Here is a 17549-nt window from a genome sequence, read left to right as displayed (position 1 = left end):
TGTCCAACAGAAGACATGACTGCAGACACTCTCAAGAAGGCATTGGGCAAAGTCAAACATTGTAAGCTGCGAGACAAGATGAACCTTGTGGGCTGAACCAAACACTTGTTGAGAAGGGGTGTTGGAAGTGGGGCAAGAGCAACTCCTGTTTTGTTCTTTTGTTTATGTTCCAGAAGAGAGATAGAGTTAAGGTCCTCCAGATGGATAGGCTTGATTATCTTTTCCTGTGATGCTCTGACTGACTTCCTTCCGTTGTATGACTGATATGTCTTAAGGGAAGCTTATCTGCCCCTCCTCCTTCTGCCCTTTCCTCTCTTCTCTTCTCCGACTATCCGGAGACACCTTTGTCTCTGCTCTCTCTCCCTGAGCCATGAGGGCAATTCCCATGCCTGGGTATTGCGCCTCCAACTTAGTTAGTTAGAACTAGGTATGCCTTTCTATCTACTATGTATTTCTATAAATAAAGTAGCTTTTCTTATTTTACTAAGTCTTAAGTCTCAGTGATCCTGATGCAGGGTAAAAGCCTGCTTTATTAGGTAAACGCACGCACACACTGGCACACTCGCATTTCAGACCGCTGTTACTCTCTGCTTAACAAATTTACACCACAACACATAGGATGTTGACCACATCTCCTTCCTCCTTCTTCCTGTTGAGAGGGAGAGCAGACATATTCTTTTTGTCTCTCCCTCTCCTCCAAGCATGAGGGCAAACACTAGGTTTAGTGGTTGCATCTCCAATTTAGCTAGTTAGCTAGATGTAGAACTCTTTCCTATCAAGTATGTACTTTCAGAATAAAGTAGTTATTTCTTATTTTAAAGCTTAAAGTCTCTGTCTGACTAATTTGCAGGGAAGGTGGAATCTTTAGCAAAGATTCAAACACATAAAGACTCACTCAATTTCCTCATTCCTAATTTCACCACTCTGCAACAGTAATCTTATTTTCTCAGAAGCAAGTGTGTAGAGCAGGGGTGGAGAACCTCAGGCCCGGTGTCTAAATACTCCCAAGTTCCTCTATGTGGCCCTCAGGACTCTTCCCCCAGGCCGCATTCCTTACTGGCCCAGCCCTGCACCCTCCTCGAGTGCTTTTGCCTGGTTGGAACGTGTTCTTCAACGGTGACAGTGGCTCTTGCTTGCCTGCACGAAGGTCTGTGTAACTACACAAACCTCTGACTTTTGCACGGTTGGAATGTAGTAACAAGAGTTCAGATCCATTGCTCCACCCACTTTTTCCCTTTGGCACACCCCCCCTGCGCCTCTTGAACTGAAAAGGGTTCTCCAGACCCCAATCCTGGTTTCACAACTTAAAACTTTTGTCAGGACAGGGAGGACGGCAGAAACTCGGGGGGGGGAGGGGAGAGAGAGACCGGCAGCCTAGTGAGAAATTGCGATGTATGCTGGAGTCCTTTGGAGACCGCCGCTGAGTATCCGCTAGTGATTATTAAGTTTTAACGATTAACTTCTTCTAGCTCTTTGCGGGTCACGAAGTATTGGTTTTCAGTCCCCTGCATTTCAACAGAGCGTGCATGTGGTGGGCGGGGTTGGGGGGTGCCTGATGGATGGAGGGCGAGGGAGGAAACTGTTCAACTACGTACAACGGGTGTTCAGGTCGCAGTTGCGTACAGCAAAATTCTCTCGCCTCAATTTCCGCCTCGGCCACTAGGGCCGGGGCTGAGCCATTCTTCATAGACTCTAGCTGCAGCCTGTTCCCCACCTCACCCCACCCCAGAGGCTTGTGGTTTATACAAGGATACTTAGAATAAAATAAATTAAAAAAAAGATGGGAAATAGGGGAACGGGAAGAACTCTCTGAAAGCTGAGCGGAGGAAACGACATCAAGATGCGAATAGGGCACAGGCGATGGTGGTGAGGAAAATGGTGCAACGCTGAACGCGGAGCTCCTCTTTTTATGATGATCATCCTTCCCCGGATTAAGGTACTCCCTCCCCGGTCCACGGCGAGCTGGCCCCCGTTTCAGCTCTCCCGTGCCTGAACTAGGCATTTGCTAACCAGGGGCAGGGGCGAATTGTTGTTATGACTGGGTGGGGCGGTCGGGGAAGGGGCTTGAGCCAAGCGGATTGACTGCATTGATTGGATGGGCATGTGATAGATAGATATCGCGGGCGCGGGCTCTGCCGTATTTTAGCCCGAGTACTAAATATCAGGCCTTGATCCGGACTGAGAATATTCAAATGGAGCCAGTTCTTTCTTTCCTGGGAGCCTTTTATGTTTATTGGAGACGAGAGGTTTCGCCCCCTTTTTCACCTGAACGCTGCTTGATAGGGCAGTGATGGGTTAATTATTTATTATATCATCGGCTTTCCTTGTCATGTCAGGCAGCGTTTGGGGTGGTGTTGGGGGAATTTCCTGGGTGCGGGTTGCGTTTCTTATAGCTCCCCCGTCGTCCCCCCTAGAAGTTATTTTTGCAATTATGCCTGGGATTTATTCCAAGGAGAGCCAGTGAATTGAATTACTAGCCAAAGGGTGCCAGGTGGTGCTACAGAAGCCCTGGGAAGAGGCCTTCGGGATGCAGCCATGTTCTAAAAGGGATTCCTTTCCAGCCCTGGGTTGAAGGTGCTTCAACAGCTCGGTGCAGCAGCCTTTGGGTTGCATCAAAGTGAGCCAGCCAGCCTACAAAACAAAGGTGAGATAGCTTTTGTCTGAATGGCACAGATCCATTCGGGAGGGCGGAGGTGGAGGCAAGAAGAATTGTACAACTGTCAATAACAATGTTGACAAAAGGATTTTGGTCCAATGTAGGGGTGTCCATAGAATCATAGAATAGTAGAGCTGGAAGGGGCCAATAAGGCCATCAAGTCCAACCCCTGCTCAATGCAGGAATCCAAATCAAAGCATTCCCGACAGATGGCTGTCCAGCTGCCTCTTGAATGCCTCTAGTGTCCGAGAGCCCACCACCTCCCTAGGTAATTGGTTCCATTGTCCCACAAGATGCAGTAATGGCCACCAGCTTGGATGGCTTTAAAAGAAGATTAGACAAATTCATGGAGGACAGGGCTATCAATGGCTACTAGCCGTGATGGCTGTGCTCTGCCACCCTAGTCAGAGGCAGCATGCTTCTGAAAACCAGTTGCCGGAAGCCTCAGGAGGGGACATTGTTCTTGCACTCGGGTCCTGCTTGCGGGCTTCCCCCAGGCACCTGGTTGGCCACTGTGAGAACAGGATGCTGGACTAGATGGGCCACTGGCCTGATCCAGCAGGCTCTTCTTATGTTCTTATGTTTTTAACATCTATGACTCTTGGCTGATGCTGACAAATTGGTTTTTATGCTGCAGATTGCTGTTTGGGGAGTATATGCAGGTATATATTGATTGACACAGCTGCCTGCATTTTGGCCTCTCCTTGAGGGTGTGGTGCTGGGGATTGTCAAGATGAGCCCCTGCACTTTAACAAAAAGTCCCCCCCCAAAAAAGGGGTTTGCAAACCTGTTTTTGTTTCTATTATTTAATCTGGTTAATACATTCGGTGGAATTTGCCCTTTCAAAGCTGCAGGTGAAAGCTTGAATGCCTTCATCATCATGCAGGTTGCCAAGCTGCTGATCTACCCATACACTGATTTGCTTGTTTATGCAAGTGGTTCCTTCCCACATAGCTGACAGTCTCCCTCCCAGCAGCTATGGAATGGGATGAGACAATTTTTGTGAAAGAGCACAAATCACTTGTAATGAGAGGATGTAGAGTCTTCAGCTCCAGAGTAAGGTAGGCATGACTGAGGGATTAAAGGGGACAAAGTGGGGAGGGACCATAGCTCAGGGTTAGAGCAAATGCACTGTATGTAGAGCAGAGGTGGCCAACATAGTGTCCTCCAGATGTTGTGGACTGCAGTTCCCACCATCACTGGCTGTTAGGAATAATTTTCCCTAGACCCCAAGAGTTGTCAAGAGTTGTCAAGAAACCTACATTATTGCCAGAACCAGTGTTGCAATGGATTCTGGAACCTAGAGGGGGTGGGAAGGACATACAACTCTAAGTTTCGTTTTTCTTCTCAGGAGAAGAAAAACCCAAAGGCGCCTCTCAGACTATAACATCTCTGTAAAAACGAGATAAAATGTATCCCCTCTAGATGTTATTATTTCTCTCTGTCTTTAAATCACTATATACATCCTGTAACATTGTAGCTAATTCAGCACAAAACAAGACGTTTTCTCAAAATATCTTACTACAATTGTATCCACAAGATTTACGTCATACTGCTGAGTGAGTAAAGTTCACAGGCACACTAGTAACATTTTTATCTCTTGGTGTCAATCTGTTCCTTTTCCTCGCCTTTTCATAGCTCTTATCTCAAAACAAGTTTTCTTTAGACTGACAAGTGTATGAATTCTTTATCACACTCTCGCTTTTTAGAATCAAAAGAAATGCAACAATGATGAACCAATGCGCTTACTTATCTCTGTAATAATGTATTCCCATCTTATGATTTTTAATAATATTGTATCTTGTTTGCTTATGAAAAACTATATAAAGTATGCTCTAATTAATAAACGATGCTCTCTGCCCTGACAGACTCCTGTCTTCGCAGTTCAGAGATCCCTCTTGATCAAGCAGTATTTTGTGTGCTGCTTTATGTTTGGTATCTGGCTGGACCACTAACAGGTAAATTAAATTACTAAGCTTGCGTTCCTAATCAGGGCTGAGGTGTGCGCTAGCTCACTCTTCCTGGGAGGGGAGGGGGTTTAAATTTGAACCCAACACTGGCCATTGGCCACTCTGGCTGGGGAGTTGGAGTCTAGCAACATCTGAAGGACACCATGTGGGCTACCCCTAATGTAGGTAACACAGGGATGTGGAATCCGCTATTGGAGTCCAGCAACACCTGGAGGAGAGCCACAGGCTCCCCATCCTTAAGGTAGCAGATGAGGGGAAAACTTCGCTGTCTGAGACCCTGCAAAGCTGCTTCTGGTCTGATGGACAAATAGCCTGACTTGATGTATGACATGTCACTTCCTGTGTTTTTAACCCGGGGTTAGATTGTACCAGTGATGACAAGGGTGTCATTGATTGAGCACCCTTGTGGAACAGAAGACAGGGATGCAAAGAACTAAAGTCTGGGAGGAGAACTGTAGAGGCTGATTGGGTTAATTAAATTAGCTCATTTATACGAAGTCAGTGTTTTGAGAGGGCAAGTAGCAGTTGGTGGATCAAGGCAATATATTTAGAAGATGAAGAAGTAAGACTTTTCAGAAAAGAAGCTAGAGAGATGAGGTAAAGAGGGGAAAAAAACAGAAAAGCGGGGGACATGAAATACATGGCAAAGTCAGCAGGCGAGGACTGGGTTTGTATGTGGAGTAAATGAGAGAAAGAGCATGTGTAAAAGATGGGCATTTAAGTTCATAAAATAGTAGAGCTGGAAGGGGCCTATAAGGCCATTGAGCTGGCACCTGAAGTGGCATTTCAGTGTGAAATTGTAGGTTCCTTGGAAGAAATATCCCAGAATTTTATGAGGTCAAAATAGTATTGTGAAATAACTTGGGGTGGGGGAATGGGACATACAGGAATGCAGGACATACAGCAGGAATGAAAGAAAATAAGAACCTCACATAAGGTATAGAAAGGAAATGGTGCACATGGATAAATGATATTCAGAGCTTGGAAAAGTTACTTTTTTGAACTACAACTCCCATCAGCCCCAGCCAGCATGGTGCTGGCTGGGGCTGATGGGAGCGGTAGTTCAAAAAAGTAACTTTTCCAAGCTCTGAATATTTCCAGTGAAAGATGTCGGAACAGAAAAGCATTTTGCGTAGCAGGTGTCGGAAAGACCTCCTCTACATGAGATCCTGGAGAGCTGCTGCCACTCAGGGCTAGAAAGATCAATGGTCTGACGTTATCAGACAGGTTTACGTGAGCTTTGAATGGTTCTTAAGAGTCTGAGCTACCTTTTTCATAATTTTTCAATATGGTTTTACTGGTTTCCTTTTGTGATTGTTAAAAACTTCCTTAGTGAAAACTATAAATGGTAATATAGCCATGAACCACTCCACTGGGCTTGGTTAAAATAACAACTCCACCTGGAGCTCATTGTGAAAAGGGTTGGTTGCTATGATACTAATCTATCAGAAGACAACAATATTTACATTAATAACTAACTTGTTAACCTATTTGTATCCTGCCCTTCCTGTTACGGGGCTCAACGTAGCATATATCACTGCCCCCCCCCGTTTTATCCTTGTTGGAAGTGGGGCAAGAGCAACTCCTGTTTTGTTCTTTTCTTTGTGCTCCAGAAGGGAGATAGAGCTAGGGTCCTCCAGATGGATAGGCTTGTTTACCTTTTACCTGTGATGCTCTGACTGACTTCCTTCTGTCGCTAGACTGTGAGGCCTTTAGGGAAGCTTACCTGCCCCTCCTCCTTCCGCCCTTTCCACTCTTTTGTCCTCCAGCTGACCAGGAGAGAGGAGCATCCCTTTGTCTCTGCTCTCTCTCCGAGCATGGGGCTGACTCCTACACCTGGGAGTTATGCCTCCAACTTAGCTAGTTAGTTAGAACTAGGTTTGCCTTTTTCTATCTACTATGTATTTCTCTAAATAAAGTAGCTTTTCTTATTTTACCAAGTCTCCAGTCTCAGTGATGCTGTTGCAGGGTAAAAGCCAGCTTTCTTAGGCAAACGCACACACACGCTGGCACACTCGCATTTTAACATCTGCTGTTACTCTCTGCTGCTGTGGTGCTGTTTTTAAACGAAATTAAGCAACACAACTACACACAGCGCAACAATCCTGACAATAACTCTGACATGAGTTAGGCTGAGAGACAGTGACTGGCCTGAAGTTACACAGTGAGCTTCATGAGTGGAAGATTTGAACCTGGGTCTTCCAGGCCTATCCGCATGCTAACCACTGCACCACACTAGCTCTATGCAGCTGAAAAGCCCAAATGCTGCAGTCTCTTTCTTTCTCTCTCTACCTAAATTGTTCGGTATTATAAAAATACACACAGAAATAGGAACTAATTTGGTTGGTCCTATTTCTTAGCAGAGATATAAAAAAATGAGCAGCAGAATGAGAATGTAAACCAGGCCCACCTTTCTCTATATAAATAACAACAGACACAATCTTCTTAGGTAAAAGATAAAACATTTACTCACGAATTCTTCAAATGTTCAGAAACATAGGCTCTAGCTTAGATGAAAGAAAAATAGTCTCAGTCCATCTGCCATGCGGCCTCTCTCAAAGGTGGTTAGATCAGCAATGGAGAATATTCAAAAATCCCCCAGGACAAAGGAGGAGGAAGTCAGGTAAGTAACCCCACCCACTAGGAAGTTACATCATGGTAAAACAGGTTCATGAGATATTTCCCCAAATATCCCTTAAAGTGAACATGCAACATTTGCCTATTCCAACATAAATATGAGCACAGGGAGTCAGCCCTTAAAGCTTTAAGTTTAGTTCTGGTTCATGTGCAACTGAAGTTATTCTGGTTCCATCCCAGATTAGGATGATAAAAGTTACTTATTTATAGGGTTGCCATATTCCAGTTCCACAAATCCAGGCAGGCTAATTTGCATATTATGCAAATTATTTGCATATTATTTGCATATTACTATTTGGATTGTCCAGTTGTTTTGTTTTTGTGCCTCGGAATTACCACCAAAAACTGGGGAAAGATGTGAGAAATCTTTTTTTAAAAGCAACATTTTCAGCCTTGCATGCCTAGACTCTAGTTTCCAACACTATGGAATATTGATTGATTGATTAAGAGAATTTATATCCTGCCCTTTTGCTGTTAAAAACAGAGCTCAGCACAGCTTACAAATATAATAAAAACAATAAAAATACACAATCAATATAAAAACATAATCGTACCAGTGGAATACTGGAGGAACTTGTAAAGCTTGCTGCAACAGTATTTACAACTGAGCATGTGGTGTGAAAGACTCCTTTTCCTAACATTTTGGCTTCTTGTTTTTCTCCACCCACCACATCTTTGAAATATATCGTATATGGTTAACCGGACTGGTGCCCTGACTTACTTTGTTTGTTGCTATTTTGTGTTTTTATTGTGTTTTTATATTGATTGTGTATTTTTATTGTTTTTATTATATTTGTAAGCTGTCCTGAGCTCTGTTTTTAACAGCAAAAGGGCAGGATATAAATCCTCTTAATCAATCAATCAATATGCCATAGTGTTGGAAACTAGAGTCTAGGCATGCAAGGCTGAAAATGTTGCTTTTAAAAAAAAGATTTCTCACATCTTTCCCCAGTTTTTGGTGGTAATTCCTAGGCACAAAAACAAAACAACTGGACAATCCAAATATTGATATGGAAATATTTGCATAATATGAAAATAATATACAAATATTTGCATAATATGCAAATTAGCCTGCCCAGATTTGTGGAACTGGAATATGGCAACCCTACCCACTGGGCAGTTGGTGGTAGATTGTGCTTGAATAGGAGGGGATTGTTTAACTGGAGCAGAAGTTCCTATAACCTTTGTTCTCCATCCAGCTCAGCCTCACCTTACACCACAGCAGTTATTGGGCCAGTAGTCATATAAGAACAGCGCAGTTGATGATGCAGTGGTATATCCCCCACATTTACTATTAAGATACCATGTCTTCATTTTGAAACTGCAATCCCCCTGCAACCAGATTCCTATTCACTAGGCTTTTGGAAGTACCTATGATATTCTGTGCTGCCTGGGACCCTTCAAGTCCAAAATTACAGGTTTTGGCAATTTTAAGAGCTACGCTGTAGTAGCTACAGAGAAAATGAGACCTACAGCAGTGGAGAAGCCCTCCACTCATTTGTTGTTTCATTTTCATTATCAGATTCTTCCTCCCGTAAGCACAGAGCAGCTTACGTGGTCACCCTCACTCCCCATGTGTACACACATTTTATTCTTGGAACAGGATGAGGTACCTTAGGCTAAGAGAGAGAAAGCATGCCTAACTGAAAGTCACCCATTGGATTGGGGCTGAGTAGGGATGGACAAATTTGTCAATGTTGGTTTCTCATTTTCCCAGTCTTAAGTTCAGTTTGCCACATTTCCACATTGGTTTGAATTTTTTAAAAAATCCTTTATGAAAATTCATGTGCATTTTTCCTAATATATGCATGTTTGTATGCAATTTTGCATTATATACACATTTTTGCGAGCAATTTCCACTTCACGCATTTTTGCGCATACTTGCCCCCCTTTTTTGTATGCTTTTGTTTGGTTGGAGAACTGCATTGCAAAATTAGGAGAATTACAAATTTCAAAAGATAGCTACATTTTGGTTATTTTGGTTTGTGAAGTGCAAATTAGGTTTGGTTCCTATTAAAATGCAAATGGAATGAATTTCTCCCCCATCTCTAGCTAAGAGCTCTTTCCTTGCAATCTCATCCAGGTCATTGCTGTCTTTCTAATATTCTCTCTCCTTCAATTCCCTACATCCTCCAGGATGCGTCTGGTTCAAAAGTCCTTGTGTGTGCTGATGGTGCTGATGGCATCCCTGGCTTTTCTCTATCTTCACGTGTGGTCACCCAAGCCCTACAGTACAGTGGAGCTGCGACATCGACCTGACCGAACACCTCAACAGCTGTTGAGTGACCATCTGCTGGTGCCTGACAAGAAATATGCACACATTTCTTTCCGAATCAAGGAGGAGATCCTGGAGTAAGGCCCCATCCCTATTTAACAAGGACAGTGCCTATTTTTTGGTCCCTGTTACATTGTTTCTATTTTGTCTTTTGGGGAAATGTTGTGCATGTGCTCTTAAAAGGTGTTAGTGTCCAAACATCTGCGTTAGGGTTCTCAAGGTTTCAACCCCTGCCCCCTGGGAGAGTGGATTGAGAAGCTGAATATCTGAATGTCGGGATGGATGCATTTTGACACTAATGTGCATGCATGTCAATAAGACTGGAGTTGAGACAGGAGACTTGGGAGACAACCTTGGCTGCCAGGCTTGGTGACTGCACCCAGGCTGTCTACTCACTTGTCCATTCAACAACTGAAACAAATAATACAAACGATGTGGAGCAGTGCCAATCTGTAGTGTGGCTGTGGGAGAGTTGCAAGAACTGGATAGAGAAGCCTGGAGGGGTACATTTGGCCCCCAGGCCTGAGGTTCTCCACCTGTGATGAAAATTAACCCAAATGCACTCCAGCTGCTAGCACATTGCTTCCATTCCATTGCCCCTGCCACGGCCTCTGCAGCTACTTAACACATTTCACTTGCACCTCTCCTATAATAAGCGAAAGCCAGTGGTGCAGCTGGATAACATTTGATGCTGGACTTAATGGTCTTATTCCACCTCCGCTCCTGCTTTTAGATGGTAATGTTCTGCATTTGGGGGTCTTCCTGCTCGTTATGCTGTGTGGGGCCCTGGACATCTGCCCCCAAATCCTGCCATGATGGCACTACTGACAACAACCAGCTCAATTGTAAAAACACACTTTTTTAAAAAATTAAACATTCTTCAATGTTGTGGTTTGCTTAGTAATGCATCCTGCCAAGGCAAGGCAGACTGTTGTTGCACATTCAGTGCATTCAGCATATGACAGAAGGAGAGTGTTATGTCAGGACCTTGAACTTCCTCATGAGCATAGCTCACTAGAAATCCAAGTCCCCAAAAGAGAGCAGCAGGATCTTTTGCTGGAGTTACCCGCACGTCACCCCCAGAGCATGTATAATTTTACCCTTAACCCAATAACACATACACTGAAAGTAAAATAAACAGTGGTTTTATTAAGAGAAGGAACAAGGAAAAATATTGCAGTTAACAATGAGTAGCTTTCTAACTATGATTCATTCATTCAGCAACACTGGATAGACTAAAGCAAAGAGACTAACCCTATAAACACTTTCACATTAAGCTCAGCCACACAGGAAAAAAAATGGGAAAGAAAAAGGCCCAGATAGTTGCATATACCTTTCCTGGAGAGTTGCTGCAAGACTAAGGCTGAGAGAGAGAGACTTTCGTATTTAGCCCAATGAGCAAAAGCTTCGCCCTTTGTAACCAGCACCAGATTAGAAAGTTCTCACCCAAATCCATAGCTCTGAAATTGTCCCAAAGATGCTAGCGTGCGTTGGTAAGAAAAGCAGCGGTTGGAGCCCTCCAGAAGAGGAACTGCCCTCCCCTTCTCACTCCTCCTGTTTTATACCTTTTTCTAACTAAACTGACCCCAATGTAAATGTGATCAGGAAGGTGTGAACCCGCTCATTTCCTGATAAGTTCCCGGATGATAGGTGTGATCTCCCTGCTGTAGAGTCCTGATGATTCCCCAAGGTTAAGATGATCATAATCCTTGTGTAAAACAGTTTCTTTGTTTGACAGGAGTTTATCCTGTCTTCTCCAAAGGCTTAGAAATGCACAACACCTCCTAGTTTGAAAGGAGCTATTCTGTTTCCTCCTGATGGCCTAGATTACCATAAGCATTTCCTTTGTTTGAAAGGAGCCCCTATGCTTACGGGGTGACAAATCCAAATTTCCATGGGAGTCAGGAAGTCTATACCTTCAGGTATTGCAAGATATGTACTCGCAGGTCACAAAGGGGCTGTTTCCTAGGAATCTTTGCTGTTGCAGGCCTTTTAAAATTCTGGTTCACTGAGATGAATAAAAGATTAAAAATTCCCAATATTTGATTCCTCATAACAAGAGGATCCCTTAGGGATATTAACTAACGTGTTCATTCTTCACAGGCTCCTTCCTAAGAACTCCTGCAAGTGTGAGGTGGAACCCAGTATGAATTTCCCATTCCAGAAACAGCTCTTTGGTGGTATCTATTCTCTGGAATTTGCAAATGCCTTCAACCCTTCTGAACTCCCAGAAATCAATAGCAGGCGAGAACAGGAGTATCACAGTTACCGGCAAAGGTGAGCTCTTCTGTGGTGCAATGGATTCTTTGCACACACCACACATACTTGGCAGGGAGTTCTGCAACAATGGTGCAGCCACCAAAAAGACCCTACTGCTTGTTGCCATCCTTCTGTTCTGGGCTGTGGCATCCAAAGCAAGGCCACAGCTGATGACAGCATGGGGGGCTCATATAGGAAGCAGGATCCAGGCACTATCGTGTGTTAATTTGGTGAGTTAATCTTGGTTCAGATTTGCATGTAAGCACCCAGTGAATAAAAAGCACAACCACTGATAAAGACTGCACAGTCAAGACTGTAACTGACATGAATCATTTGGTATACTGATGCAGAGACTAATTATTAGCTTCTTGTAGAAAGTAATAATCATGAGCGTATTGCAGAAAGACCATAGCCACACGAAGGAAAAAGTAGTGTAGTACTTACTGAGCAATCCTAACTACAGCTGGGGACAACTGGAGTAGGTGAACCACTTCTACATCCAAAGCCTTGTTGGCTCGTGACAGTCAGGGCAGAAGAAGGGTGGATGATTTTTCACACATTTTTGCTGCATCAGCTCTGGGGCTGGCACAGCTGAGGAGCCTGAGCGTCAGGATTCTCAGGCGATCGGCTGGCCTTTGGATCATCAGGACTTAAAAGATACTGTTTTAGCTACTACCGGCTGGAGGACTGCAGATGGTACCTTGCTGCCTATGTGGGAAGAGGTTGGGCCTCTATTACAGTGTAGTTTCCCACCCACCCCCATCGGTTTCCTTAATCTAACTAGAAGAAACTGTAACTGATACCTCTGCTTTTTGGCGGTTCTTTACATGTTTTTGACATGTTTCAGTACATTCTTCAAAACAATCCAATAATGTTGCACTTTCACAATTGTTTGAAACGTCTGTTGTTCTTTCCTAACCACCATATCAGGTTCTTATCATGACTGAAGATTCCAACATCTCGCACGCCTGTCAGCAAAAAGTTACAAGGAGTTTGCACAATGTCGAACTTTTCCTTAATTGCTATCCATTTGGTCCATCTTGACTATGCTAACGTTTACTGAAGTTGGTGGTTCATTGGGTCTTGCGGGGCCCAGACTAGCCTAAATTTCATTCCAAGGATGTAAAATACAAAAAACAAAAAACCAGAACCTGCACAATTTTGTGCTTTTATTACATCATGGAATGATAATGTGCAATAAAGACACTAAAGCTGCAAACTTGTACACGCTTACATGGAAGTAAATGCCAATGAACTCAACGGAACTTTACTTCTGAGTAAGCATAGGCTTTCACTATATGGCTGCAGTCCTAAGCACATTTCCTAAGGAGTAAGTCTTATTGAACATAATGGGGCTTACTTCTGATTAAACGCGATGCTCGGCTCACTCTGGACAGCTGCAATCGTGAGCAAACTCATGTGAAAGTCTTGTGAACTTACTGGAACTTACTTCCAAGAGGACCTGCTAAGGACTGGGATTTTAGCCACCACCTAGCTACTGAGAGCCAAAGCAGCAAGTGAAGGCAAAGGAACAACTTCCAGTGCCTTCCATTGTCATAGCAAGGAAGTGTTTGTCAGGCACAGCTTTGATTCTGTGATGGCATTTGTGCTTATTGGACTTCCCTGCTGTGTAGTTCTTAAAAGTGCAAGGAGCACCTTTTCAGAGCCAGAGACTGGAATGCTGAATCCTTTTTCCTTTACCTCCTCCCAGGTCCCAGTCTCCAACTGACCAGCTCCTCATAGTCCGAGCCAATTCACCACTAGAGTATCCAGTCCAGGGGGTGAAGGTTCGGCCCCTCCAGACCATCCTCATCCCGGGTGAGTCTTCTTGCCTTGAATTTCCAAGGAAATAACTCGGGTGCAGTAGATCTGGGGGATAAGGGAGTGTGCTGTTGTGGAAAGCAGCGTACTTGATATGGAGACTTCTTATAGTGGCACAGGGAATGGTGAAAATTCGCTAACCCCGTTGTGTCTTTTTATTCCTCAGGTCTGAGCTTACAGGCAGCTGAAAGAGTACTGTACTGGGTAAGAAACTTGGTTTGGTATCCACGATACTTGGAAAGACACAGATTTGAGTGCAAGGATTAGGTGATTTTTTTTCAGCCTTATTAGTTTCTAAAATGAACGTCAGTTAGGCTGCATGTGGAATTGCATGCTTGAATGTATTCAAACACATAAGCTCCCATCTATAACCTGAAACAGTGCAGGCCAGAAAAATGGTTACTGCTTGATCCTGCTAAGTGTATAAACACGACCCATTTCTTTGACAAATGGCTAGTTTATGTTATCCCTTTCAGTGATCTCAGATAAACAGCTGAGGTCATGAAGCCACAAGGGGTCTGTAAAGAGTGAACGTTTGTTAGAATGTTCTGATATATTATTTCAAGTACTGTAGATACTAGCAGACTGTTTGGAGGATGTGACTCCTCTCTTCAACCAGTTTCATGGGCTTCCAGCTGGTTTCTGGAATTCAATTCTAAGTGTTGATTATGACTTTAAAACAGGGATCTGTGGAGCATCCTACAAAGATTTCCATTCTGTTTCCAAGTATGCCAATTGGCCAGCTACATCCTAAAGATGGGGAGGGGAACCTGCGGCCTCCAGATATTGTTGGCCAGGGGTGATGGGAACTGTAGTCCAGCAATATCTGGAGAGCCACAGGTTCCCCATCCCTGACCTAAAATCTCGAGTTGGCTCCCTTTATGTTTGAATCTGCTATCTTTTTTGCTCCTCTGGCAGATCAGTCTGACAGCTACGATGGGTACTTTTGATGTGGCCGCAGAAGTGGAAGGGGTCAAGGTGGAAGGGTCAGGGAGCATGCACTTCACTATGTCAGGATCCCAGCTGGACAACCTCAACCGGCAAATGCACTTCGTTACCTACACCAACACGCTCTTCCATCCTAACACAGCAGATACAGGTGGGTATGGAGGGGGCAGTCATTGCACTTCAGAGCACTGGGGCATCAGTGCAAAGGATGGCACAGCAGAGAGGATGACTCGCAGAGAACCAAGAAAATGTCACAGAATAGCATAAATGGAAAAAATTGTGGGGATATGAGCAAAGTCTTTGTGACAGGGTTCTTCTTTGACAGGATTGTATCAGATATCTTCCTTTGTGGGTCTGATGATTGTGGGCCTTGCTGGGGGCCCAGGGATTTTGTAGTGTAATACAACATAGTGTGGCATAGTACAAAGCTACTGTATAATATGGAATCTATGACTGTTGAGCTATGAGTCAACTAGTCTCCAGTTCAAGTCATGCCTCTGCCATTAGGTGACCTTGGGCAAGCCACTGTCTCTCGGACCCAGTCCTTCCATCTGCTTATGGGGGAAAATAAGTATCGATGTGATAAGAAACTGACTCCTTGCATGTAGCTGGGGGTAGAGGAGGGCCACACTCATAACCTGGGGCTACTCAGTTCAAACACTGAGCACTCATTACCTCCACCTTCTCTTCAAGAATCCAGTGACTCACCTGTGGTGGCAAGGCAAGGAGGCTGGTTCCAATTGGTTGTTGCTCGTAGAGTGTTTCTCTAAAACAGCCTTCACTGTGCCCTTTGGATGTTTTGGACGACAACTCCCATCAGTCTGAGCTAGTGCAACCATGTTGCATGGGGCCAGTGAGAGCTCTAGGCCAACCTGGTGCCCTCCAGACATTTTGGGGAAAGCTTTCTAAAGGGGCACTACGCTCCTAAGGGAAAACATACCATCTTTTGTTGTTAATCATAATCTATCCTCTTTTTTTTCTTTTGGCAAAGCAGAGAGGAGGGGGGTTCCCTCTTTGAATGTGGCACCCGTCACTCATAAAGAAGGCGTTCTGCAGCACTGTGTACAGCACAGTCCTCCTCCTCTCTTGGCAAGAGCTTTGCCAAGGAAGGAGGATGGTTATGCTGTGCCCCATGCTGTAGCTGCTTGAAAGGAGGCAAAGCGACAGAGCAGGACTGACCTTTTTGAAAGCGGCAGTTGCCACCCACAGTCCTTTTTGCCCTTGTTCAATTCACCAAAACAGGAGGACCACCACTACCGCTTTTTAAAAGGGTGCTGAGCTATTTCAGCTGAGTCTTGGATTTATATTCTGCTAGAGCTTCCACAGAGGGGAGGATTATACCCTCTCTGACGAGAAGAGCAAGAAACCCAGGATACTCTCGCCAAAGGTCACTAGAAGCAGGAGTGGGCAGAAGGTAAATTGGAACCTGCTGGTAGATCACTGGGTGATTTGCAGTTGGCCTGCAAGGGTTTCTGACCTCCCAACTGGGAAACGATAGCAACAACTAAAATGCTTCCCTTGCAACCAAAATTTCGTTTGCTAAAAAGGAATGCATTTGGCAAAACTAGGGGTGGATTTTTTAGGAAAGAACCTGAGAACTTGGTTCTGGTACTGATCACAAATCCCTGGGCCACGTATGTTCAGAGGCACCCTGTTCCTTAACTCTTAGCAAACAGCTGCTTGGCTTAGCACCTGGCTCTGGCTGGCGGACCTCAGGTTTCTAGTAAAAAAATATCAAGCCTGAGGTCTGCCCATCCTTGACTTAAAGCACACACACGTGCACTCTTATACATGTCTCCTCAGAAGTCCCACTAAGTTCAATAGGGCTCACTCCCAGATAAGTATGTATAGCAGGGATGGGAAGCCTGTGCCCCCCCTTGATGTTGCTGGACTACAATTCCCATTGCCCCTGACCATTGGACATACTGACTGGGGCTGATGGGGGCTAGTGTTCAACAGCATCCCCATCCCTGCTGTATCGGATGGCAGCCTCAATAATACTTAGCATTTATATAGTACATTTTAAGTGTTCCAGGTGCTTCTTGGACATTATCTTTGTAATCGTTACAGTAGTCCTGTGAGGTAAGTGAATAATAACGTCTTAGATCCTTACTAGCCCTCAGTGAACAGAATGGCTTCTTCCATTTATAGAGGGAACTGTGTGGCAGAGGCTCTGGAGTAGGGGAGGTGTGGCAGATTTCACCAGTCTTCCCTTCCCCCTGCACCACCTCATAAGTTGCTCCAGAAGGTTCTTCAACCTTCTGGAGAAGATTTTTCAATATACAAAGGGGCTTCAGGGGGAAGGAGAAATTGACAAAAGTCGCCTCTTCCTCTTCTGCTGGTGGAAGCATAACGTGAGCAGAATTCGGCTTGCAAGATGCTCCTGTCAATGGAAGCCGAGTTAGCATCTAAGTCATTATCACCATATTGCAGTTGAAGGGTGAGTGCAGAGGATGAGACGGTACTGGTTTGGCTGAGGTGAAAGCTTTGAATCTGAGTTTGCCTAGCTCAAGCTCTTGGCTGTTATGGTATATACCAGCTCTTATAAATATGATCCTCCTGGTGAGGAATTTATTTCTGTGCACCAAGTATGTGTGAATGATGGATGAATATCAACCCGTAGCCACTAGTTCACTCAAGGAAGGACTTTGGAGCAGACGTCTAGGGACCTACTCAGCAGAATGAGCAGGAGAGGCCCCAAGTGCACCAGGACTAGATTGCCACATTCTCATCTTAAGAGTATTAAGGTCAGAGCCTAAAATTACCTTACAGCACCACAGCTCCCAAGCAAGTAACATACCAGCGGTTTTAGCTTCCTATTCAAGTGAATACAGCCCTAAACTGGTGTTCTGCCTTTTTCCTCTGTTTTCCAGTGCAGTTTTCTACCGATGAGCACCATGCATCATTCATCATTCGCATCCGCCATGCGCCCACCCCCAGGCTCTACAACCCAGGATCCTCCAAGGGAGGGGCTGGTGGAAGT

General features: G+C 44.6%; 1 protein-coding gene across 8 annotated transcripts in view; it reads left to right on the top strand.

Annotated features, from left to right (window-relative positions):
- The window catches only part of B4GALNT1 (beta-1,4-N-acetyl-galactosaminyltransferase 1), a 45009-nt gene that overhangs the window by 16037 nt on the left and 11423 nt on the right, over positions 1-17549 (top strand). The window contains exons 1-9 of one of the 8 annotated variants that reach the window (XM_061614695.1): positions 1580-1936; positions 2562-2644; positions 4525-4614; positions 9400-9615; positions 11642-11815; positions 13509-13615; positions 13785-13822; positions 14537-14717; positions 17440-17547. In XM_061614695.1, the coding sequence (XP_061470679.1) occupies positions 9401-9615; positions 11642-11815; positions 13509-13615; positions 13785-13822; positions 14537-14717; positions 17440-17547 (823 nt within the window). In that variant the 5' untranslated portion in view covers positions 1580-1936; positions 2562-2644; positions 4525-4614; position 9400. Of the gene's footprint in view, positions 1-1578; positions 1937-2035; positions 2645-3504; positions 3718-4524; positions 4615-9399; positions 9616-11641; positions 11816-13508; positions 13616-13784; positions 13823-14536; positions 14718-17439; positions 17548-17549 lie in introns of those variants that run through there. The other 7 variants (XM_061614691.1, XM_061614692.1, XM_061614693.1 and 4 more) reach the window with 7 other exon arrangements.

Source organism: Rhineura floridana, chromosome 3 (genome assembly GCF_030035675.1).
Source record: "Rhineura floridana isolate rRhiFlo1 chromosome 3, rRhiFlo1.hap2, whole genome shotgun sequence".
Lineage (NCBI taxonomy): Eukaryota > Metazoa > Chordata > Lepidosauria > Squamata > Rhineuridae > Rhineura > Rhineura floridana.
Note: the sequence above shows the minus strand (reverse complement) of the source record. Positions and strands in the feature narration are given on the sequence as shown.